The 22,185-nt window shown below is 66.2% G+C and overlaps 9 protein-coding genes across 9 annotated transcripts in view; 7 read left to right on the plus strand and 2 right to left on the minus strand.

Annotated features, from left to right (window-relative positions):
• Positions 1–1,315, plus strand: part of PFL1_05639 (uncharacterized protein) — a gene marked incomplete at both ends in the record, with an annotated part of 4,138 nt that extends 2,823 nt beyond the window's left edge. The window contains 2 exons of the mRNA XM_007883175.1: positions 34–969; positions 1,100–1,315. Coding sequence (XP_007881366.1) covers positions 34–969; positions 1,100–1,315 — 1,152 coding nt within the window. The remainder of the gene's footprint in view (positions 1–33; positions 970–1,099) is intronic.
• A 1,404-nt stretch (positions 1,316–2,719) lies between these two features.
• Positions 2,720–5,330, plus strand: PFL1_05640 (uncharacterized protein; the record flags this gene model as incomplete). The annotated part of the gene is made up of 2 exons (XM_007883176.1): positions 2,720–3,589; positions 3,729–5,330. The coding sequence occupies 2 exons, from the start codon at positions 2,720–2,722 to the stop codon at positions 5,328–5,330; spliced, it is 2,472 nt and encodes an 823-aa protein (XP_007881367.1).
• Positions 5,331–5,674: 344 nt separating this feature from the next.
• On the minus strand, positions 5,675–9,062 carry PFL1_05641 (uncharacterized protein; the record flags this gene model as incomplete). Its single annotated transcript, XM_007883177.1, has 2 exons — positions 5,675–8,556; positions 8,669–9,062. 2 exons carry the CDS (start codon positions 9,060–9,062, stop codon positions 5,675–5,677), a joined length of 3,276 nt encoding a protein of 1,091 aa, XP_007881368.1.
• Positions 9,063–9,428: 366 nt separating this feature from the next.
• On the plus strand, positions 9,429–9,861 carry PFL1_05642 (uncharacterized protein; the record flags this gene model as incomplete). The annotated part of the gene is made up of 2 exons (XM_007883178.1): positions 9,429–9,616; positions 9,786–9,861. 2 exons carry the CDS (start codon positions 9,429–9,431, stop codon positions 9,859–9,861), a joined length of 264 nt encoding a protein of 87 aa, XP_007881369.1.
• Positions 9,862–10,359: 498 nt separating this feature from the next.
• Positions 10,360–11,061, plus strand: PFL1_05643 (uncharacterized protein; the record flags this gene model as incomplete). The annotated part of the gene is made up of 2 exons (XM_007883179.1): positions 10,360–10,415; positions 10,548–11,061. The coding sequence occupies 2 exons, from the start codon at positions 10,360–10,362 to the stop codon at positions 11,059–11,061; spliced, it is 570 nt and encodes a 189-aa protein (XP_007881370.1).
• Positions 11,062–11,333: 272 nt separating this feature from the next.
• On the minus strand, positions 11,334–12,262 carry PFL1_05644 (uncharacterized protein; the record flags this gene model as incomplete). The annotated part of the gene is made up of 3 exons (XM_007883180.1): positions 11,334–11,454; positions 11,576–11,772; positions 11,903–12,262. 3 exons carry the CDS (start codon positions 12,260–12,262, stop codon positions 11,334–11,336), a joined length of 678 nt encoding a protein of 225 aa, XP_007881371.1.
• A 699-nt stretch (positions 12,263–12,961) lies between these two features.
• On the plus strand, positions 12,962–13,795 carry PFL1_05645 (uncharacterized protein; the record flags this gene model as incomplete). The annotated part of the gene is made up of 1 exon (XM_007883181.1): positions 12,962–13,795. The coding sequence occupies one exon, from the start codon at positions 12,962–12,964 to the stop codon at positions 13,793–13,795; it is 834 nt and encodes a 277-aa protein (XP_007881372.1).
• Positions 13,796–14,583: 788 nt separating this feature from the next.
• On the plus strand, positions 14,584–18,140 carry PFL1_05646 (uncharacterized protein; the record flags this gene model as incomplete). Its single annotated transcript, XM_007883182.1, has 5 exons — positions 14,584–14,782; positions 14,895–15,914; positions 16,063–17,223; positions 17,351–17,709; positions 17,829–18,140. 5 exons carry the CDS (start codon positions 14,584–14,586, stop codon positions 18,138–18,140), a joined length of 3,051 nt encoding a protein of 1,016 aa, XP_007881373.1.
• Positions 18,141–18,624: 484 nt separating this feature from the next.
• On the plus strand, positions 18,625–21,888 carry PFL1_05647 (uncharacterized protein; the record flags this gene model as incomplete). The annotated part of the gene is made up of 4 exons (XM_007883183.1): positions 18,625–18,863; positions 18,978–20,970; positions 21,134–21,570; positions 21,738–21,888. The coding sequence occupies 4 exons, from the start codon at positions 18,625–18,627 to the stop codon at positions 21,886–21,888; spliced, it is 2,820 nt and encodes a 939-aa protein (XP_007881374.1).
• Positions 21,889–22,185: the final 297 nt, after the last annotated feature.

The raw sequence follows: 22,185 nt of genomic DNA on the forward strand, positions 1-22,185 counted from the left end.
AACAATGTGCGGCCCGAGGATCTCGAGCGCCAGCACCCCAACATCCACGACGGCATGTGGCATTGCTCCAACTGCGGCATCCCGGGAACGCTGGCTCCCGGACGCCGCAAGGGCCCGCTGGGCGACAAGTCGCTGTGCGGACCGTGCGGCAAGTACTACCACCGCCACCGAAAGGTCATCATGCTCGACTACACGCGTGACCTTGCCCACCACATGAAGCAGCAGCAGAGCGGCCAGGCGCAGCGCAAGGCCAGCGTGCCCAGCATCTTGCTCGACAGTGCGCTCCTCTCGTCGCTCGGCGACCAGGACGACTCGACCGAGCCCAACTCGGCGGGCGACACGCCCCGGGCCGATCTCGGCGATGCCTCTGTGGGCGGCGGCGACGGCGACGGCAACAGCAACGACAACGCGCTGGGCGTGGTCCGGAAGACGGGCTCGCGGTCCCGCACGCCGCGCGCCGCATCGCCCGACCTGCCGTTTGAGCTGGTCGGCAGCCCAGACGACAGCGACTCGTCGTCGCGCTCCGAGAGCCCGGAGCCTGTGGCGACGCGCAAGTCGTCGGCGCGCGACGCCTACCAAGAACGAGCGGGTGCCAAGCCGCCTGCCGAGCACCGCGACGAGCGGAGCGGCGGGGGCGAGGAGGGCGAGCTGGAAGAGCAGGGCGAGATCAAGGGGTCCGACCCGGCCAAGACGGCGCCGCCGAACGCCGCAACCAGCTTGGCCTCGGCGCCTGCCGCTGCAGCGGCCGCCTCGGCGAGCCCGTCGTCGATGCCGAGCGTCAAGGTGCCCACGACTGGCGTCAAGGGGCAGCCGCTGACGCCGGCCGAGTGGCTGCTGCAGTCGGCGGCGACGCTGCGCGCCAGATACCCCAACGATCGTTTCGAGATCCAGCCGCGTCCCGTGCCCGCCCATCTGCCCACGCCGGCGGTGCCCGAGTGGCGGGTGCGCTGCCTCGACTGTCCCGGCAAGGTGAGTGTTGCCGAATGACGGCGCCTCGGCGCTCGTGTTGCGGCCACCATGCTGCGACCGGCTCGGCTGTGTGCTGACCTGTGCCTCGCGCGTACCCCCCAACCCTTGCTCTCATTTCCCCCCGCCACAGCTCTACACGCCTGGTCCTGGTGAATCGCTCAACAACTTTGAGATCCATCTGCGCAACCGGCAGCATCGGGCCAATGTCAACAGCAGGGTGTATGGCGGCGCGGCGGGCTCTCCGCCGCCTGGCGCCGGCTCGGTGGGCACGCCGGGCTCGGCAAGGAGCCCGTCGATGTCGTCGGCCGCAGCGCCTGCCGTTGGGGGTACGCCCGGCCGTCCTTGATGGGCGTCGATCCCCTCTGCCGCGTCCCTCGCGCGCGCTCTTGCCTCGCTCTGTGTGTCTTTCTCTCTCCCCTCTGTCTCTCTCTCCCTCCTCTCTCTGTCTCTCCTCTCTCTGTCTCTCCTTCTTGCCTCTGCCTGTCCTTGTTGCCTCTCTCGGTCCCCTTTTCCCGTCCCTCCCTCTCTCTCTCTCCCGTGTACCATCAAAGGGTCTCGGCGCCATGCTCGATGGCTGTCGGGGCGCCCCTGGCCAGCGTCAAAGGAAGCGTTGGTGCAGCCCATTGGGACTTGCTGATCCGATTCGATCCGGTCCGATCTGACCGCCCCCCTCCCAATCTATTCTACTTCGTACTCTATCCCATCCCATCTGTCGCTCTATCGGTGTCTCTCTGCGAGGACGAGGTCCTTCTCTGCTCGGGCTTGAGTACGGGCTCGGGCTCTGCTCTGGTCCTGTCATGGTCGTCCGTCTGTCGTTTACCTGTACTCTGTGCCCGCCCTGGTCGCGATCGGCTGCCCGTCGTCGATCTTCGGTGTTTGCCTCTGCCCGCATCGCCATCGCCATGGCCGTCATCGTCATCGTCATCGTCATCGTCATCGTCATCGTCGCTACGGCCCCGGACCCACCGTTGGCACAGCTAGCAAAAAGAGGCAAGGGAGGTGAACAGACGGACGGACGGACGGACGGGCTACAGTACGGTACGCAGCAGGCAGATCCGGGATCGGGCTGGCCGAAGATGGTTGTGTCTGCATCCTGATCCTGGCAGGCCGAGGACCGAGCGAGCAGAGGGAGGAAACCAAGAGCGGGGCCCAAGGCGGGAGGGGGGGAAGGGAGCGGGTGTCGTCGTCCGTTAAACGCGAAACGGAAGCACGGGTCGGCCCAAGATGGTGGCCGGTGGGCCGAAGGGCGGGCGTGCGGGTCGCGGGGAAGGCCAGCCGAGCCCAGCCCGGGCGCGCCCAGGCCTGCCTGGGTGGGCTGCAGGCCGGCCGTGCGATGCGGGCGTGCGGGGTAAACGGTCGAGCCCCGGCTATGGGAACCCATTGAGCCAAGGCCGGCAACGGGGCCCCTCTGTCCCTCTGCGGGCCATGATGGCCTTTGCTTGCTTGCTTGGCTCGACCTCGCCTTGGCCCCGCCTCCTTCTTCGTGCCGCTGCTGCTGCTCCGTCTTCTTCTACAACAGCTCGACCATCGGCCCCCCTCTTCCTGCCAACCACCACCATCACCATCTCAACCCCCTCCCCTCTCACCTCGTCGAAGCCCGCTTCTCACACCGACTCAGACCCCCGGCCACCCCCTGCTGCCACCGACAAAGGCCAAGATCGACACCGCCCTCCACCGCCCTCCACCGCCCTCCACCGCCCTCCACCGCCGCCGCCGCCGCTGCCTCCGCTGCCTCCGCTGCTGCTGAACCATGCTGCCATCCGCAATCAAGGCGCAGCTGCGCTCCTCGCGACCGCGGGCGTTGGCCGCCGTCGCCGTGTCGGCCAAGCCTTCGTCTGTCGGCCTCTCGCGGTTGCTTCCGGCCGGCGCGGCCCTCACTCCGGCTCTCGGTAGCGTGCCGTCGGCTTCGGTCCGTTCCGCCAGCCTCGCGACGCTCTCTTCGCACACGTCGACGTCTGCCAGCGGCGCGTCGGACCACCCGCTCTCGAGCGGCAGCACCGGCAGCGGCAGCAGCAGCGGCAGCAGCGCCGGCAGCCTGGGCCACCTTCCGCTGCCGCGCAAGATCCTCATCGCCAACCGCGGCGAGATTGCGTGCCGCATCATGCGCACCTGCCGCTCGCTCGGCATCCAGACGGTGGCCGTCTACTCCGAGGCCGACGCCAAGAGCATGCACGTCGCCCTGGCCGACGAGGCCTACTGCATCGGCCCCGCCGCCTCGGCCGAGTCGTACCTGCGCATGGACCGCATCGTCGCCGTGGCCAAGCAGACGGGCGCCACCATGATCCACCCCGGCTACGGCTTCCTCTCGGAAAACGCCGCCTTTGCCAACCTGCTCGAGAGCGAGGGCATCGAATTCATCGGCCCGCCCGCCTCGGCCATCGAGAGCATGGGCAGCAAGAGCCGCAGCAAGGAAATCATGCTCGCCGCCGGCGTACCCTGCGTGCCCGGATACCACGGCAGGGACCAGAGCATCGAAAAGCTCAAGCAAGAGGCCGAAAAGTGCGGCTACCCGCTCCTCATCAAGGCCGTCAAGGGCGGCGGAGGCAAAGGAATGAAGGTCGTCGAGAACAAGGAAGAGTTCGAGGAGCAGCTCATGAGCGCCAGGCGCGAGGCCGAAAAGGTGCGTCGCTTGGCTCCATCGCGTCGCTCCATCACGTCGATCCAGCCCGACATGCTCGCTGTCGCCCATCGAGTCGAGTCTGACATCCATCTCGCATCCCCTTTCTCCGCGCGCTGTTGCCTCGTCTCTCCCTCGACAGTCGTTCGGCGACACCGACGTCCTGCTGGAGCGCTACCTGCAGCGACCGCGCCACGTCGAGGTGCAGATCTTTGCCGACAAGCATGGCGACGCCGTCTACGTGTGGGAGCGCGACTGCTCGGTGCAGCGGCGCCACCAGAAGATTATCGAGGAGGCGCCCGCGCCCGGCCTGCCCGAGGCGCTGCGGCGCGACCTGGGCGAAAAGGCCGTCGCCGCCGCCAAGGCCGTCAACTACGTCGGCGCGGGCACCGTCGAGTTCATCCTCGACGCCGAGACGCTCGACTTCTACTTTATGGAGATGAACACGCGCCTCCAGGTCGAGCACCCGGTCTCGGAAATGATTTCGGGCCAGGACCTGGTCCAGTGGCAGCTCGAGGTGGCCGCGGGCAACCGGCTGCCGCTGACGCAGCAGCAGATGCCCCTCGTCGGCCACGCCTTTGAGGCGCGCATCTACGCCGAAAACACGCGCGGAGGCTTCCTGCCCGACGTCGGCACGCTGCGCCACGTCCGACTGCCCACGCTCTCGGACAGCGTCCGCGTCGACACGGGCTTCGACACCGGCGACGACGTCTCGGTCCACTACGACCCCATGATTGCCAAGCTCATCGTCAAAGGCCGCGATCGCGACGAGGCGCTGCGCGTCCTCACAAAGGCGCTCGAGGAGTACGAGGTCGTAGGGCCCATGACCAACATCGAGTTCCTCAAGAACCTCGCGCGGCACGAAGCCTTTGTCGCCGGCAAGGTCGAGACGGGCTTTATCCCAAAGTACGGCCACGAGCTGCAGCCGCCCATCCCGGCCCCCTCGCCCACCGAGCTGGCCCAGACGGCCCTCTACCTCTTCCTGCGCGACCGCGACCTTGCTGCTGCTGCTGCTGCTGCTGCTGTCGCTGCGCCGGCTTCGACCTCGGCCAACGCCAACGCCAACGCCAACCCGTGGCACACGTCGACGTTTTCCTCTGTGCGCCTGTCGGCGTCGCAGCCCGCCCAGCGCACCTTCCAGTTTGGCTACGTGCTCGACACGACGGCGCAGGGATCGTCCGAGGTGGCCACCGTGACCGTGACGCCGCTGTCGCCGTCGCACTTTGACCTGGCCATCACGCCGTCTGAGGCGGGCGAGACGGTGACGTACCGCAACATTTCGGCCAGCCTCAGCGGGGCCGAGGAGATTCTCACCTCGGGACTCGTCTCGGCAGCGGCGGGCCAAGGCCAGGGCGGCGACGGCACGGCGCCGCGGCTGCGCTCGACGATCATCTCGCGCGCCACGTCGACGACCGAGAAGCTGGACCTCTTCCTGGGCGGCAAGCAGACGACGCTGTCGCTGCTGGCGCCCGGCTGGCTGGCCAAGCTGCTGGGCCGGTCCGAGGCAAAGGGCGCCGTCGTGTCGCCCATGCCGAGCAAGGTCGTCGACGTGCGCGTCCAGGTGGGCGACGTGGTGCGTCAGGGCGACGTCGTCGTCGTCCTCGAGGCCATGAAGACGGAGCACTCGCTCCGCGCCCCCAAGGACGGCAAGGTCAAGAGCCTCAATGCCAAGGCCAAGAGGGGCGAGCTCGTCGGAGAGGGCGTCGAGCTGGTCCTGTTTGAGGAGGAGGAGGCGTCGTCGTAGGCGTCCGACGGACTCGGAGACGAAGAGGCGCAGAAGAGTGGGAGGAGAGGGGACGAGGAGAGAGGAGAAGAGTATCGGTGACGATGACGGTGTAGATGCCTATCTAAAATGTGATGCCCGCTGCTTCCGAAACCGAATCGAACCGAAATGGGACTCCCTGGAGGCGTGTGCACGCTTTTCCTACGCTGCGACTTGCCTTGCCGCCGCCGCCGTCGTCATCTATGGGCTGTGCGGAAGAGAGAGAAGATCGGCGCTCAAAAGACACCGTCGGCGTCGCCGTCTGCTCAAGTAGGGCGGGGGCTGGGCTGGGCTGGGCTGGGCTGACGGGCGCGCGTCTAGCTAGTCTAGCTCCAGAGTCGATGCGCCTCAGCCTCATCATTGGACAGCGCAGGAGTTGTCGGCTGCCACTTGGTCCTGCTCTTGACGGCCGCCACGGCCGTCGGGTTCGATTTGGTGGTGGTGGTAGTCGACTTCAACGCGGCTGCGGCCGTCTTTACGAACGAGGGCGGATTCGAAATGGGCGCGGTTGGGGTGGATGTCTTGCCCGTATTCGTCGTCGGTTTGGCGGGTCGAGGGTCGTTCGATACCTTCTTGATCGCCGAGGAGGTAGCTGGAGGAGAAGAAGCGGGGTGCAGTTTGGTCTTGACCTGTCCCACACCCGCCGAAGCAGTGAGGGGTTTACGCACCACCGTCACCGTCGCCGTCGCCGTCGAGGGAGAGGGGGAGGGGGCGGGAACAGGACGTTCGGCGCCCGATCCGCCCGGAGAAGAGGGCGAGGAAGAGGGGGCATACGACGACGACGAGGACGGTGTGAACGGTCGCTCTTGTAGTGCTCGTCGCACGGGCACCGGCACGGGCACCGGGGCAGCGGCGGATACCTTGCCGATGAGGTGGGGAGGCGCGGCGGTACGCGGGTAGGTTCGTGGCGAGTCCGAATAGGAGTCCTGCTCCGTTTCCGTCTCGATGTGCCCGAAGGCATGGATCGGATGCGATGCGTGCGCCGCCTCGAAGGTGGATGCGGAGGGAGTTGGCGAACGCTGCTGCTGCTGCCGCGGCGGCGGCGGCGGCGGCAGAGGAGGATGGGGAGTGGGTAGCGACGGAGCAGGCGAGGCGATCGACGACGAGGCGCTCGACATGCCGCCGTGGCTCGGGAAGAGGCTCTGCAGCTGCGTCAGCGCGGCATTGGTGCGCGCCGTCGTCAAAACGGCATTGGTGAGCGCCTCGAGCTGCATGCTCAGGTTGGCCACTTGGATCTCGAGCATCTTGATCCGGTGCTCGGCTTCCGGCGACATGGTTGCCGGTCCCTGCGCCGGTGCTGGCGCAGGGGCGGGGACGCTGTAGTTGTTGTAAGGTTGGGCGTTTGTTTGGGCTTGGTGGTCGTGCGTGTGTATCGGTGCGGGGATCGGTTCAGCTGCGGGTTGGGAAAGAGGAACAGGCCGAGCGGTGCTTGCGGAGCGAGACTCGAGATGCGGCGGTGGGGCGCGGGACGACGTCGTGGCGTCTCTCCGCCAGTCCGGAGCCTCCCTCGGCGCGCCGTCGTCGTCCCTGCGACGGCCAGGAGCCGCATCGAGACGGTCCTCGTCGTCGCGGCGGCGCCACGACACCCCGTCCCTGCCCATGCGCGCCTCGGCGGCATCGCCATGGCTATCGTGGTCGTCGTCTCGTTCGTCGGCACTGCTCTCAGCCACCGCCTGTTCCTCATGCCGAAAATCCGGCCGCCTGCCGTCGGGCCTCGTCGAGCCGGGCCGGCTGCCGCGCGGCGACGACGACGATGTCGTGGAGGCACCCCAGCCGCTGTGGGCCGCCTGCTCGTCGAGCTTGCGCTTCTTGTGCTCGTCGCCCGGCTGCGCCTTGGCCTTGCCCTGGGCCTGCCACGCCTCCTTGTCCTTCTTGCTCTGCTCGAGCGCCTTGGCGCGCTTGGCATCGACCGCATCGATCCTCTTCTGGATCTTCTGGCGGTGCTGCAGCAGCGGCGGTCCCGACGCCATGGCGCCGAGGCTGAGGAGGGTGTAGAAGGCGTCGTTGGCCGCATTGTGCAGGCCGGCAATGATGCCCCCGCCGCCGGAGCCCGGGCCGATGTCGGTCAGCACCGACGTCATGCGGCCCAGCTTGGTGCCCATCTTGACCGAGCGGCCCTCGAGCACGGCAAACAGGCGGCGCGTGTCGAGCACGACGACGGGTGCGAGGCCGGCGTCTTCAGACTTGCCCAGATCCGGCATGGTGGGGGCGTCGTCGTAGTCGTCGCCGTCGTTGTCATCGTCTTCGTCAGAGTCGCTCTCATCGCCTCCGACAGCCCGGTGGAAGCGCGCGGCGTCTGCGCGGCCGGGGTTCTTGCCCGAGCCGCCCATGTTCCACAAGCTCTGCCAGCCTGACGTCGAGAGGCCTAGGTGGCGCAGCAGCTTGATGTCGGCCGAGTAGTCGTGGAAGACGACGTAGACGGGGCCCTTGCGCCTGAGCCTGCGGATCGTCTCGTCGAGCTCCGAAGCAACATGCTGCATGTCCTGCACCTGGGTCTTGTTGGGCCAGATGGCGCCGACCTCCCACGAGACGGTGTCATCGTCGACGCGGACGCGGGGCAGCCAGGTGGTCGTCGACTTGACGAAGCCGCCTGGCGAGTCGGTGACGATTTTGGCGTCGTCGCCAAAGAGGAAGCCGCCGCGCGCGTCGGCCACGTAACGGCCGTTGGACATGCCGAGGTACTCGAAGATCATGCGGTGCTCGGTCTTTTGCGTCCAGAAGGGCGGACCGCGCTCGTCGCGCGTGCCATGCGGACGCTCGATGATGCTCCAGCCGATCTCGATGAGGTCGGTGGCCTCGCCCTTCTCCCATGACTCGGTGTCGATGGCGATAAAGGAGCAGCCGCCCGTGTACCAGATGTCTTGGACCTTTTCGAACTCGGCGGCCCCGTGGGTGGCTGAGTCGTGCTCGTCGGCCGACTTTTTGGCCGCTCCGACGAGCTTGGTGAGCGCTTTGAAGTCGCCGAGCTCGCGGAGCGGCTTCATGATGGGTGCGGAGCGAAGCCGGTACGCTTTGGGATGGAGGGGTGCCGTAGCACCCTGAGGTGCCCACTCGAACGTCTCGGTCGGCGGGATGCGGGCAACGAGGTCGTCAAGCGACTTGCTGGCGCTTTCCGACTGAGCGAGCCTCGGGAAGACGGCGCGGAGGATGCGGTAGACGTCGTCTTCCGCCATGGCGATGCAGCTGAATCCTTCCTTGCCGGATTGGACTGGATGCAGGGGCGTACCAGCCAAGGGGAAGGGAAGTACCGGTCAGTCGTCAGGGCTAGAGGCAGGCTTGGCAGACCGACGCTGCACGACTCCGTGTTGGTCCTAACTCACCTAGCCAGAGGGTGACGACCCTTTCTGCGGATTGGCTTGATGAGCCTTGTTCTTGATCGTCGTGGTGCCAGAGGGCCCTGCGGACCTGCTGGAGGTCCCTCTCGGTGGCCCGGTAGCGCGGGGCATCGTCCTGGCGCTCGAAGTCGGGCGGGGTGGCTTGGTGAGCGTCATTCCTTTCATGGCGCAGCCACTTCTTTGGGTCTAGGCAGTAGTCGAGGCGCTGGAGATCGACGTCTATGATGAGGGAGCGGGGAGGGAGCTTGTTGCGCAGAGCCTTGCACCACTTGTATGCGACGTAGCTTAACCTGTACAAGACGCGGGGCGGTTCGGTTGGCGCTGCCGATGCTGGCGGGTGGTGGGTCGAAGACGGCCCACTACCGCTGGGATCGGACATGGCGGTGAGGGGAGGGAAAGGAAATGCGAAGGATGGTGAAGATGGTGGTGAAGGACGAGGCCGGTGGTGGTATTGTGTTGGGTGTCAGGCTAGGTCCACGGTGCACCCAGAGGAGAGGTGGCCGTGCACGCAACCGCTGTCTGGCCCAACTTTTTTTCCCCGCTGCTGCCGCCGTCTGGCTCGGAAGACGGAAGTCGACCACATGGCGGCGGGCGCGGGGGTCGGCGGCTTCCTTCTGGCCGCTGCCGCCACCACCACCACCATCCTCGCCGCCACCCTCTCGGTTCTCCCTACGCTCCGGCGCACCTCTTCGCTTGTCGGCCCATCCTCAACAATCTCATCACCACCAACCCTACTTCCCCCACCATGTCATCGTCGCAGCCGCCACAGCAGCCGGACGACTACTCGAAGCCCGAGGACTTTGTCAAGGTCATGGGCGGCAAGACGCCCAGCAAGTTTACCGACCCCTGCGCCAAGGCGGCAAAGCAGTCGATGAAGTGCCTCGACGACAACAACTACGACCGCACAAAGTGCGGAGAGGTCTTTAACCAGTAGTGAGTTGCTGCACGCTGGCGTTCTAGCAGGGCAGCCCTCCGGCGCTCTCGGACCGAGGCGGTGGCGACGACCCGGGCACTGCTGACCCTATGCCATGCGCTTGGCTCTACCTCGCTCCTCGCTCCTTTCCTTTCATCCGACGGCCGTCTGGCTCGCCCATCCTTGCAGCCGCGAGTGCAAGAAGGCGTGGACCAACCAGCGAAGAACCGACCGGCTCAACAACCGTCCTGGCGCCTTTGACTAACCCCGCCTCGTAGCGGCCACCCTGCTGCGCTCCCTCCTTGCTGGCCTTTACCTGCCGCAGGTGGTCCTTAGCTCGCCTTTCCTTTTCCTTCTTCCGACTCGTCAACCTGTACAACACCGCACGCACTCCGCAACGCTGCTCTCACATGCATGCTTCTCGTCCTCTGCCGCGTGTCGTTTCTGTGAGGCGCTCGAGGCCAGTGCGCCCAGAGGTGGGCGAGACGGCGGTGCTGCTGCGCCCTCATGCTGGCCTGAGCGCCGGCGAAAGGGGCCGCCGACGTACCCCCACTTGCCGACCGACAAACGACGCCACCCCTTCTCTCTTCTCCCCTTGGTCTGGCTGCTACCGACGTCGACGCCCTTTTCTCACACCTCCTTGTCCACTCCCTCCCGCTTCGTCTCTGCGGCCATCATCGCCGTCCCTGCGTCGCTTTCCTTCTCCTCGTACGACCTGATTGAGCCGCACACAAGACCCGCAGCCCGACTTCGAGGTATCGAAATGTCCTGCCACGATAGCTGCTGTGGCACACCCAAGCACCAGACTTCACCTGCCATGTACGTCTCTCCCTCTCTCCCCGCAGCGATCCTCGCGCTTCCTACTCTCTCCCCGCCTGGCCTGGGGCACCGTCTCGGATCTGACAGCTTGCGGGTGGAATCTCCTCTCCTCGCGCCCTCGGCCCTTCGCAGCTTCTCGAGCATCCTCGCCGCACCCTCTCGATCCCCCACCCCCGACCCGACCATGGGCGGATCGAGCCAGCACGACTTTTCCTTCAAGCCGGACCTGGCCTTCGATTCGCACCCCTTCTTCGCCAACCGAAGCCAGGGACAGACCGGCAGCGGTAGCGGTGGCGGCACCGGCGCCGCTTCGGGATTCGGCTTCTCGTTCAGCGAGATGCGTTCCTCGAGCTCGTCGTCACAGAGCGCCGGCGATGCTGAGCCAAAGACGACCAGCTCCCACAGCTCCTCGTCTGGCAGCTGGTTCCACCCAGCTCAGGCGGATCCCGGTGCGGGTGCCGCCAACAGCACCACCAGCTCCTCCTGGAGCAACAGCTTCTCGTCGTCGTCGTCGTCGTCGTCGTCGTCGTCGTCCTACTCGTCCACCTCAGAGGAGCGCACCGTCAACGGCGCGAGGGTCGATGGGGCCAGTCAGCAGAGCGAGGAAAAGACTCAGGCCCAGGCAAGCTTCCACTGGCAGAGCTGAAGGGCCGACCGACGAGGAAGGAATGAGCGCAGCGCGACGGCAGGCAGGCAGGCAGATAGGCAGGCATCCCCGTCCGGGGCAACGCCGGGTTTGGCACCGTTTCGATCGACGCATCCTGTAGACAGCTGTGCGAGACAAGGACAGCTGTGCGAGATAAAGACAGGCGAGCAGCGAACCCGTCGTGCGCCTCTTCTGAGCTGCCAAAGGCCAGCGGCCGAGCCGTCCAGAGCCCCGACGGGCAGAGGTGGGTGAGTAGAGGCGAGCGCGGCGCCTCAGACGCGGTACCGCTTGGTGCTCCCCTTTTCGAACAGCGCCCGAACGATGTAGACCTGGCCGACCGAGATGCCAATCATAACGAGCGACTCGATGATGCTGTACCAGAAGATCTTGGACCTGCGGGGGAGGAGAAGTGTGAGGAAGACGAGCGAAGGAGAGGGGGCGAGATGGACATGGTCAGCTTTCGCGGAGGGGAGGGAGGACAAGGCCGCCCCTGCACGGCTGTCCCTCGACTCACTGAGTGTTGCGGACGGTGCCAAAGTTGCGGTTCTCGCGCACGCGGAAGTACCTCTGGGTGCGGGTGATGGACGTGAGGCGCTCCTGGACCTGGCTGATCGAGTCCTCGAGCGGCGCCGAGTGCTCCGAGAGCAGGGCGGCGGCCGAGATGGGCAGCTCCAACCGGGGTTCCGACTCGACGGTGATGTCGAAGTCGATCTGCAACGGGGCGAGGATTTGACGGCAATATCAGAAGTAGCAGCAGCAGCAGCAGAAGGAAAGGTGTGGTGCAGAGCTCGGTGAGCCTCTGTTGTCGCAATCGGCCTTTACACATGCCGGGTGCACTCACCAGCTTCTCGGCAAATGTGCTCATCTCGTTTGCAAAGCAGAAGCTGTACTCCCCGACCTCGTTGCCGGTAAAGATGATGTCGACCTGGCGCTCCTTTTGGCCAGAGACGATGATCTTGTCGGTGGGGTCGTGGACGACGTAGTCGACGTCAAAGGATCCGCCGGACTGGACGGCAAAGTAGAAGCCGACCTTTTCGCCCGCCTTGTCCACCCATGCGTAGAAGCAGGAGCGCTCGTGCGGTTCGAGGAGCGTGGTGAGGGCGGCTGCTGATGCTCCGGTTGGTGCCAGCACCAAGAGCGAGACGAGCGAGAGGACGAGGACGAGCACGGGGCTCAGGAGCGAGAGTGTTGGGCCGCGCATGATGGATAGTCCAGCTCTCGCGTTAGTAGCGCTGGGTGGCGATTTTGATGGGTCGATCGCAGTCGGCAGGCAGAGGCAGACTGTGGATCTGGTCGTGAAGGTGTTTCTTCCGAGGTTCGTCGCGAGTGCTGGGAGCGAGGCAGGCCTGGTTCTTCGTCGGTGTCCGTAGTCGATACGGGCTGCTGAATGGCGTTAGGAAGAAGAGTGCTGGTTAATGAGGTGATGGTCGTGGGAGGGCGTCGCCAGCGCGGCTGGAATGGTGCGGGTAGGGTGTTGGACGAGGTGACGATGAAGGTGCGCTGGGATGGCAGCTGGCCACCAACCATCATGACGGATGCGCCCGCTGGCAGCCTGCCCAAGACGCCCGCCCACTGCCCGTTGCCGGCTGCCTGCTTGCCTGCTGGCGCACGGCCAAGCAGGCGCAAAGCGACGTTGGCGCGCTCGGCTCCGAGGGTAGCTGGCCAGTCCCCTCGAAGGCCAGCTTGCTTGGCTGCATCTGGACCCTGCCTGCCCTCGGTCCACCTCTCACCTCCGACCACCACCACCGCCGCCACCACCATCACCAACGCAACCACGCCAACACTCATCCTCGCACCAGATACACACCGCGACGCTCAGCGCCTCCATCGGTGGAGCCCCTTCTTCCGCCGCCCCCATCGGTAGCCCCCCTGCCCCCTCCGCCTCGCATCGACCTTCGACATGGCGCCCACTGCGACAGGTGCCGCCGCCTCTTCGAGCGCAGGTCCCTCGACTTCGGCGGTCGCCGCGGCCCCGGACCCCGCCGAGATGCCCGGATCGCTGGAAGAGGCCCAGCAACGCTACCAGCAGACGAAAAAGGCACTGCGGGCCGGACTCGCACAGAAGCGCCAGATCGACAAGTCGCTGACCGACCTCGAATCGCAAATCTACCTCTACGAGGCCTCCTACCTCGCCTCGACCGCCGCTTCGGGGGGCAACATTGTCAAGGGATTCGACTCCTACCTCAAAAACACCAGCAGCCAGAGCGCGGCGGCCGCAGCGGCGGCAAAGGGCATCCCCATCGAGGTGCCCCTCGAGGACCGCATCTTTAGCCTCAGTAGCGCCACCTACCAAAAGAGCCTCGAGCTTAAAAAGGCAGAAGAGCTCGCAGCCGAGGCGGGCAAGGAAGACAAGAAGGAGAAGGAGAAGGAAAAGGATAAAGACAAGGACAAGAGCAGCGGCAGCGGCAGCGGCAGTGGCAGCAGCAAGAAGGACAAGGACAAGGACAAGGACAAGGACAAGGACGACACGCCCAGCAAGCCGGAAAAGGAGGCGAAGAAGAGCAAAAAGGACCGCAACGCGTCAGAGGACCGGGACCGGCGGAGCGGGACGCCGCTGGCCAGAGACAAGGACTCGGCGAGCAGCGCCGTCTCGACGCCCGGCGGCAAGGCGGGCAAGACGACGAGCACCGGCCTCATTTCGAAGCTCAAGCGCAAGGCCGAGGCCAGCGGAGGCAGCTCGGCCGGCACCCCGGGCGGCAAGAACAGCAATAAGCGCAAGAAGGAAGACGACTGATGCCGCCCGCCCGTCCGTCCCGTCCGATCGCAGCATCCACGACGGCCGCAGACGAGCGAGGGAAAGACAAGGGACGGCCGTCGGCCTCCGCTCCGTGTACCACCATCACTTCCCCCCGATCCATTGTATTCTACAGTCCAGCTCAGTCGGGTCCAGCAGTGGCATGCGCTGCTACGATACCCCCCCGCACCGTCAATCCACTCTCCCTCCAGCGCAGTGACCTGTGCAGCGCGGGACCGCCGCCGTCGTCGTCGTCGTCGGGTGGTGTATGTGCAGTAGTGCGTCGAAGCGCCAGCAGCAGGGCTGGGCCCGGGCCGGCGGCAGCCAGAGTGGTGGTCTGTGAGCGCGGGTCGCTTTTTTTCTATTTTGAGGGCTGCCCGCCTGTCGTTTCTGGCGTGGCTGGCTGGCTGGCTGGCTGGCTGGCTGGCTGGTTGGCTGGCCCGCCTGTTGGCAGGGGTGGTGGGGGGCGGCTGGCCAAGAAGACGGCGGCGAGTGTTGGTCCCTGCTTGACAGGCTGGCCTGACCCTGAGGCCCGCTCGACCCTTGGCCTCCGGGTTCCTGCCGCTCCCATCCTTCCTTCCTCCGTCATCGTCTCTGCTATCGCTCCTCGCCATCCTGCTTGCTTCGCCTCGTCGCCTGCCGCCGCTTCACCCTCTCTCTCTGCAGCTTTCTGTCCTCTCGTGGGACTCACGGACGGTCGGACGGACGGACGGACGGTGAGCTCGGCTTCGCTTGGCACGACCGACAACCGACCCGGTCCAACCACCACCCGCCGACCGCCCTGCTCAATGGCCGCGCCGAATCGCTATCGGCCGCTGGCCACCAACGGTCTGGGCAGCGGCGCCACCAGCAGGGGCACAAACTCGCCCGCACCCTACTCGTACGTCGAGGACGCGGGGCCTTCGTCCGTCGGCCTGGCAGACGCCGGCCCTTCGTCGTCGCTGCCCGCCCAGGACCAGTTCGCCTTCAGCACTACCCTCCGCAAAGGTACGTCGCTCTTCGCTGTCGAGCCTTCTGATGCGAGTGGCTGATCGAAGTCGTAGCCGCGCAACCCATAGCTCACGCTCCCTGCTTCCGCCTGATCTACCCCCGCCTTCAGGCCCCATCTCGGACGACCCGTACGCACCTTCGCCCTCGCCCTCGTACCCGCCGACGCGGGGCACGCACAAGCAGCGCGCCTCCGACGGGCCCTTTGCCGCCGCACCCTCGCCTTCCAGCACGTCGTCCGAATCGCCATCGGCCCACTATACTCACGTCTCGGTCAAGGACACGCTCTCCTCGCTGGGCTGCCGCGCCCTCGATGCCGGCCTCGAGCCCCACCAGGTGGCCGAGTCGCGCCGGCGCGCCGGCGGCTACAACGAGTTTGCCGTGCGGCCGGGCGAGCAGCCGTGGAAAAAGTTCCTCGGCCAGTTCCAGGAGCCCCTCATCATGCTGCTGCTGGGCAGCGCCGGCGTCAGCCTCCTCACCGGCCAGATTGACGACGCCGTCAGCATCACGGTCGCCATCGTCATTGTCATCAGCGTCGGCTTCTACCAGGAGCAGAAGTCGGAAAAGAGTCTCGAGGCGCTCAACAAGCTCGTCCCGCACTACTGCCACCTCGTCCGCGACGGCGTCACCTCGACCGTGCTGGCAAACGAGCTGGTGCCCGGCGACGTCGTCACCTTTTCGACGGGCGACCGCGTCCCCGCCGACCTGCGCATCTGCCAGTCGGTCTCGCTCGAGATCGACGAGAGCACCCTGACCGGCGAGATCAAGCCCCGCAAAAAGCACTCGGACACGATCCCCAACGACGCCCACCCGCACCCGCACCACGCCATGGCCGACGCCGACGCCGGCTCGTCGTCGACGTCGATCAACGAGCGCGAAAACATCGCCTTCATGGGCACCCTGGTCAAGTCGGGCCACGGCCGCGGCGTCGTCATCGGCACGGGCGTCCGCACCGAGTTTGGCATGATCTTTAGCATGGTCGACGAGGTGGCCGAGAAGCGCACCCCGCTGCAGCTCAACATGGACGAGCTCGCCAAGAAGCTCAGCATGGTCAGCTTCGCCGTCATCGCCGTCATCTGCCTCATTGGCATCTGGCAGCAGAGGCCGTGGCTCGAGATGTTTACCATCGGAGGTGAGTGGCGTCGATCGAGAGGGGAATTAGCCTGGGACAGTGCCAATGCGACCGAGTCGTGGCGATGAGGCTAATCGTTCCGCCCTGCCTTGTGTGCCTCTTGCTTCCACCGTTGCGCCGACCGCTCCCGGCCCCCTTTCCCGCGCAGTCTCGCTCGCCGTGGCTGCGATCCCCGAGGGCCTGCCAATCGTGGTGACCGTGACGCTGGCGCTGGGCGTGCTGCGCATGTCGCACCGCAAGGCCATTGTCAAGAAGCTGCCTTCGGTCGAGACGCTGGGCTCGGTCTCGGTCGTGTGCTCGGACAAGACGGGCACGCTGACGTCCAACGAAATGACGGTGGTGCGGTGCTACACGGCCGAGGACAGCACCGTCGACCTGTCCAGGTCGGTCCCGCACCAGCAGAGCCGGGCACTGGCCAAGTGCCTGCTTGCCGGCAACCTCTGCAACAATTCGCATCGCAACGAGCACGGAACCAACGTGGGCCAGGCGACCGACGTGGCCATGGTCAACGTGCTGCGCCTGTTTGGCATCGAGGACCGGCGGCCCTACTTCAAGCGCAGCGCCGAGACGGCCTTCAACTCCGAGACAAAGTACATGGCCGTTACGGGCGTGCTGTCGACGGCCGTGCCGGCGCACGAGACGACCTACCTCAAGGGCGCGTTCGAGGTGGTGCTGGACAAGAGCAGCACCATCTTTGGGCCGGACGGGCAGACGGTGCGGCTCGACGAGTCGTGGAAGCGCAAGGTGGCCGAGGCCGCCCACGCCATGTCCAAGCAGGGGCTGCGCGTGCTCGGCACGAGCACGGGCCCCTCTGGCAGCGCCGAGGCGGGCACCATGACGTTCTGCGGCCTGCAGGCCATGCAGGACCCGCCGCGTCCGGGCGTTAAGGAGGCCATCTCTGCGCTGGCGAGGGGTAGCGTGCAGGTCGTCATGATCACCGGCGACTCGGAGAGCACGGCGACGGCCATGGCGACGCAGCTGGGCATCCTGTCGTCGTCGGCGAGCAGCGCGGTGCTGACGGGCCGGCAGATTGACACCATGTCGGAGCGCCAGCTGCGCGAGCGCATCGGCAGCGTCTCGGTGTTTGCCCGCACGACGCCGCGGCACAAGATGTCGATCGTGTCGGCGTTCCAGGCCAACGGCGCCGTCGTCGCCATGACGGGAGACGGCGTCAACGACGCGCCGGCGCTCAAGATGGCCGACATTGGCGTCTCGATGGGCAAGGGCGGCACCGACGTGGCCAAAGAGGCCGCCGACGTCATCCTCGTCGACGACAACTTTGCGACGATCCTCTCGGCCGTCGAAGAAGGTGGGTGCCGGATCAACGAGGCACGGGTCGGGGCAACATGTCTCCGTTCAAATCGAATGACTCTGATCCTCTTTGCACTGACCTCTCTACTCGCACGACGCCCTTGCCGGCGACGACGACCGAGCAGGCAAGGGCATCTTCTACAACATCCAGAACTTCCTGTCGTTCCAGCTGAGCACGGCCGTGGCTGCGCTGACGCTCATCACGCTGAGCACGGCGTTCCGGCTGAAGCTGCCGCTCAATGCGATGCAGATCCTGTTTATCAATATCCTCATGGACGGCCCGCCGAGCCAGTCGCTCGGCGTGGACCCGGTGGACCGGGAGAGCGTGATGCGCAAGCCGCCGCGGTCCAAGTGCGCGCCGGTGCTCAACACGCGCCTCCTCTACCGGATTGCGTTTTCGGCGACCATGATCGTGGTGGGCACGCTGTACATCTACGTGCACGAGCTCAACCAGGGAGTGGCCGACCAGCGCGACTCGACCATGGTGAGTTGGTGGTGGTCGTGGTGGTGGTGGTGCCCGACCGTTGTCGCTGTTGATTTCGTTGCTGATTCCCCGGCTCGTTTTGGCTCCTTTTCCTCCCACCCCTGGCGCTCTGCGGGCAGACGTTTACGTGCTTTGTGCTGCTGGACCTGACGTCGGCGGTGCAGAACCGCGGTCTGCATACGCCGCTGACGGCCAACCGGATGCTGGGGCTGACGGTGTCGGTGTCGCTCTTTGCGCAGCTGTGCATGGTGTACCTGCCGCTGCTGCAGGGCGTGTTCCAGACGACGGCGCTGTCGGTCAACGACCTGGCGCTGCTGTCGACGCTTGCGGGCGTGTCGTTTGCGCTGCACGAGGCGCGGCGGGCGTACGAGCGGAAGCTGGCCGACGAGGACGCGGCCAACGAGGCCATGCGCGGCGAGTGGGCCGTCTAGGCTCGACGGCGGTGACCCCCCTGGACCCGACCCTCGCCCGGCGGCCTTGGTGTGATCGACTGAATAGACTGGATAGAATCTGCATAATGTCGCTCTCGTTGATGGCTGCTGGCTCTGTCTGTCTGTTTGTGTCGGGCGTAGCGTCAAGGTCTGGCGTGGCCCGGGTCGTGATGGGGAGCGGGCTGCGTTCGCTGCTCAGTCGAGGCGGGCGACGTCGGCAGCGAGACGGAGGCAGGGCCGATGTGGAGCAGGGTCCCCGCACAGACGCGGGCCCAAGACGGGCAAAGGTGCGGTGCCAGCCAACGGCCAGCAATCAGAAGAGTTTGAGTTGGCACCACGTTTAACTCTCCTCCTCCTCGTCCTCGACACCGTCACCCATCCTCAGGGCCCACCGCTGCATTCGAGCGCCATCTCCGCCTCACCTTGCCTTGCACCTCGACTCGGCGCCGTAACGCCCCTGCTCCATGCCGCCTCTGCTTCCACCATGACGCAGCCAGCTCCCGAGCCACCCGCCGACCCGGCCGCCCAATCCGACGATGCCGTCGCCCTCAGCATTCAGCCCGTCATCGTCTATTCGGCCGACCAGGACCCGCAGCATCAGCACCCATCATCCCTCAAGGACTCGCACGCCGGTGCAGGCGCCGGCAGAAAGTGGCTCCAAGACTTTCAGAGGGAGCCCAAGCTCGTAGACATCTCGCCCGCCGGTCAGCCCACCTTTGAAACGTGAGTCCGAGCTTGCTTTGCCCCTGCCGCTTCACAGATCGACGCAGCCAGTATCGATCCCTAACCCTCGAAACTGTGTCCTTCGCTCTCTACCCACCCCTCCGCAACCATCAGCCCACAGCCCTCGTCGCTGGAGCTCCAGGCCAAGGTCAACCGCCTCTGGGCAGAGCGCGGCGACTTCTCAAAGTTCAGCGTCGCAGCACTCGCCCGCACCGCCGGCCAGAAGCGATTCCGCAAGCCGTCGCCCGAAACCCACCCCTCTTCCGACGACACGACGCCGAGGCACAGATCGCCCTCGTACGAACGAGACGCACCCAGCTACCTGTCCTCGGCCAGCGACGACGAAGACGACAGCCAGAGCAGCAACGACGCGCACAACGAGGAGATCGCGACCAAGAAGCAAGGCCCCCAGCCGGACGCAGCCACGGCTACCCAAGCTGATCAGGAAGGCGTGCGCGGCAAGTTCATCGAGGAGCACGTCTTTACCCCGCTCTGGACCGAGATGCTCGGCCGCCTCGACCACGCCCACGTCACCTCGATCCACGCCCATCAGCTCATTGGCATGCTGCTCAAGGCGTACAGGACGGCCCCTGCCTCGAACGTCTCGTCGCTCCTCGCCGGTAGGGCATCCAGCCCGGCACCCAGCGCGCTCTCGGGGTCCGCCTCGGCCACCGCGACGGCAGCTCAGCCACGCGGGACGGGCGACGACTTTGTCCTGGACCCGCTCTCGATCGGCGTCAGCAGGGTCAAGCTCGCCGAGCCTGCCGACCGGGCCGACGCCGACGAGGACGACGACGACGAGGACCTCGACGACGACGAAAAGGCCATCCGGGCGGCCATGCGCGACGCCTCGTCCAACGAGGCCCAGCGGCTGTTTGACCGCAAGGTCTGCCTCGCCCAGAAGCGCTCCAGCCTGCTCAGCGCGGCTGAGATCCTGCGGACGGGCGCCAAGGAGCTCAGAGCGTCCCAGGGCCCCGAGCGCGAACGGTGGCGCGGCCTGAGGGAGCTCAAGCAGCGAGGGTGGGGTCTGACGCCAGGGAGGCCGCTCAACGACCAGTACGGTGCCGCCCAGCCAAACGACCCCGACCCGTACCCGGGACTGCGCGGCTTCGGCACACCGATCTACAGCCAGGGCAAGATCAAAGAGGAGGGCGCGCGCGATGTCTGGGTCGGCTTTGGCGCCCCTGAGGCGTCGGTGCAGCAGCGGCGCCGCACCCTGGCCTACTGGGCCGACGCGCTGGCAGAGGCCGACGAGGGCGGCGCTAGGATGAAAGCGGAGGACGACAAGGCCGTCGAGTCGCAGGACAAGCTCGTCTTTCCGTACCGTCCCAAGAAGCGCCTGCGGGCCAAGTTCGTCCTCCAGCTGGCGTGCGACGATGACGGTGCTGGCGGCGACGACCAGATCAAGCAGGCGATCTGGACCAGCGACCGCCCTGCCGCTACCGGCGACGACAAGGCCACGGGCGTCGAGGCGGCTTCGCTCGGCGAGGTGCTGGACCGGGAGCTCCAGGCGGCGCAGCAGGAGTTTGCCGACGAGGAAATCTTCCGCGACATTGTGCACCAGTCGCGGGCGCTCGGCAGCGCGTTCGACGTGCGGCTGACGAGCAAGAGCGTCAGCATCGAAGTGACGCCGGAGCTCGATCTCGTCTTTGAGCTGGTCGAACCGGCAGCGGCAGCGGCAGCGTCGTCCGACGACCAAGCCGATGGCGGCGGCGGCCAAGGGAAAGACGGGGCAGAGGGCAAGGAAGAAGTCGAGGCCGAGGCCGAGGCGACGGCGGGATACTCGCCGTTTGCGTCGATGGCGCTGGCGTTTGCGCGGTTCGCGCCGCTGCGCAAGCACCTCGGTCGCCGCGAGGGCGCGCACGAGGCGAGGACGGGCGACGTCTTTGCAAAGGCGCAGGCGCTGCGCGCCCAGACGCTCGCCGTGCCGCGGGGCAGGGGTACGTCGAGTGCCGGCGGTGTCTCTGCCAAGCAGCAGCAGCAGCCGGGGGGCGGGAATGGGGAAGATCAGGCCGACAAGGCGCACGAGAGCGCCGTCGCAGCGGCCGAGTCGGTGTACAAGCTCAACATCCTCGGTCCGATTTTTTCCATCCTGCACTATGCTTCGGTGAGTTGCGGGGCGGAGCGGACGTGGTCTGGGAAGGGCTGGCCTGTCGGTCCGGTGGGAAGAACAAGTCGACTGACGCATACTCACATCGACGCCGCCTACCTACCTCGACAACCTCATCCCACCCCACCTCCCCCTTTTCCCACCATTGCGGCGATCTCAGTTCGTCTATCGACTCGACATGGTCCTCTCCTCGAGCATCTCACGATTCAACGCATCGCAACGCAACGGCCAGACAGGGTCACGACGACGAGAGGAGGCGAGGTACACGTTTTCGGCGCTATCGAGCATCGGCGCGGGCCAGCTGCCAGAGTGGCTATCGACGCTCGTCGAACGCGGCCAGAGCCACCGGGTCCGCGAGGCGTTCCGGCCTGACGTCGTCTTTCAGCTGCGTTCCGGGTCCGGTTCTGCTCTACAGGCCGGATGGATGGCCGGTATGGGCCTGGGCCTGGGCCACGCAGCACAGGGCGGTGCACCACCGCCTTCTCTAGACGGCAGCAACGGTGGTGGTGGAACCGGTGGCGAGGCAGAGTGGAGCCAACGTCACGTCGGTGCGGATCTGGGCGTCGATGGACGTGCGGCTGTCTTTGTTGCGGAGAGGTATGTCCCCCGTCGCCCCCTCTCATCTCCCTCGGATCACGTTCAATTATCGAGCTGCCCGCTGATATCCTCCACCACCACCACCACCACCACCACCACCACCACCACCACCACGACAACAACAACGACCAACAACGGCCACCGACGACCGACGACGACCAACAAAGGTGCATCGCCGTCGCCAGCATCTCGCTCCCCTCGTCGCTGACGGTGCAGTTTCCGCACAAACACACGCCAGAAGGCCGCGGCCTCACACTCTCCCTCGACCTACCCACGTTCCAGCACCTCCTCGATCGTGAACTCCAGAACGGGTCCTGAGTCCGTCGCCCGGCCGGCCTGCCAGCCCTTAAACTGGACTCGAGGCGACTCGACCCGACTCGACTCGACTCGACTCGACTTCAACTCACACCCACCTCGAGCCTCTACCTCGGTCGATTCGTCCACGCCGCTCTCGCCATCGTCGTTGAGGCACGAGATGGCATACAACGCGCCCCGATAGTGGTGGCAAGCAGGATGACTTTTGGGATTCCACACGGTGCGCGAGCCGACCGACCGAACCGATCCAGGGCGGACCGGACGGGACCGTGTCGAAGCGAAGCGAAGCGAAACGAAGCG

The sequence above is a fragment of the Pseudozyma flocculosa genome (assembly GCF_000417875.1).
Source record: "Pseudozyma flocculosa PF-1 unplaced genomic scaffold scaffold00021, whole genome shotgun sequence".
Classification (NCBI taxonomy): Eukaryota; Fungi; Basidiomycota; class Ustilaginomycetes; order Ustilaginales; family Ustilaginaceae; genus Pseudozyma; species Pseudozyma flocculosa.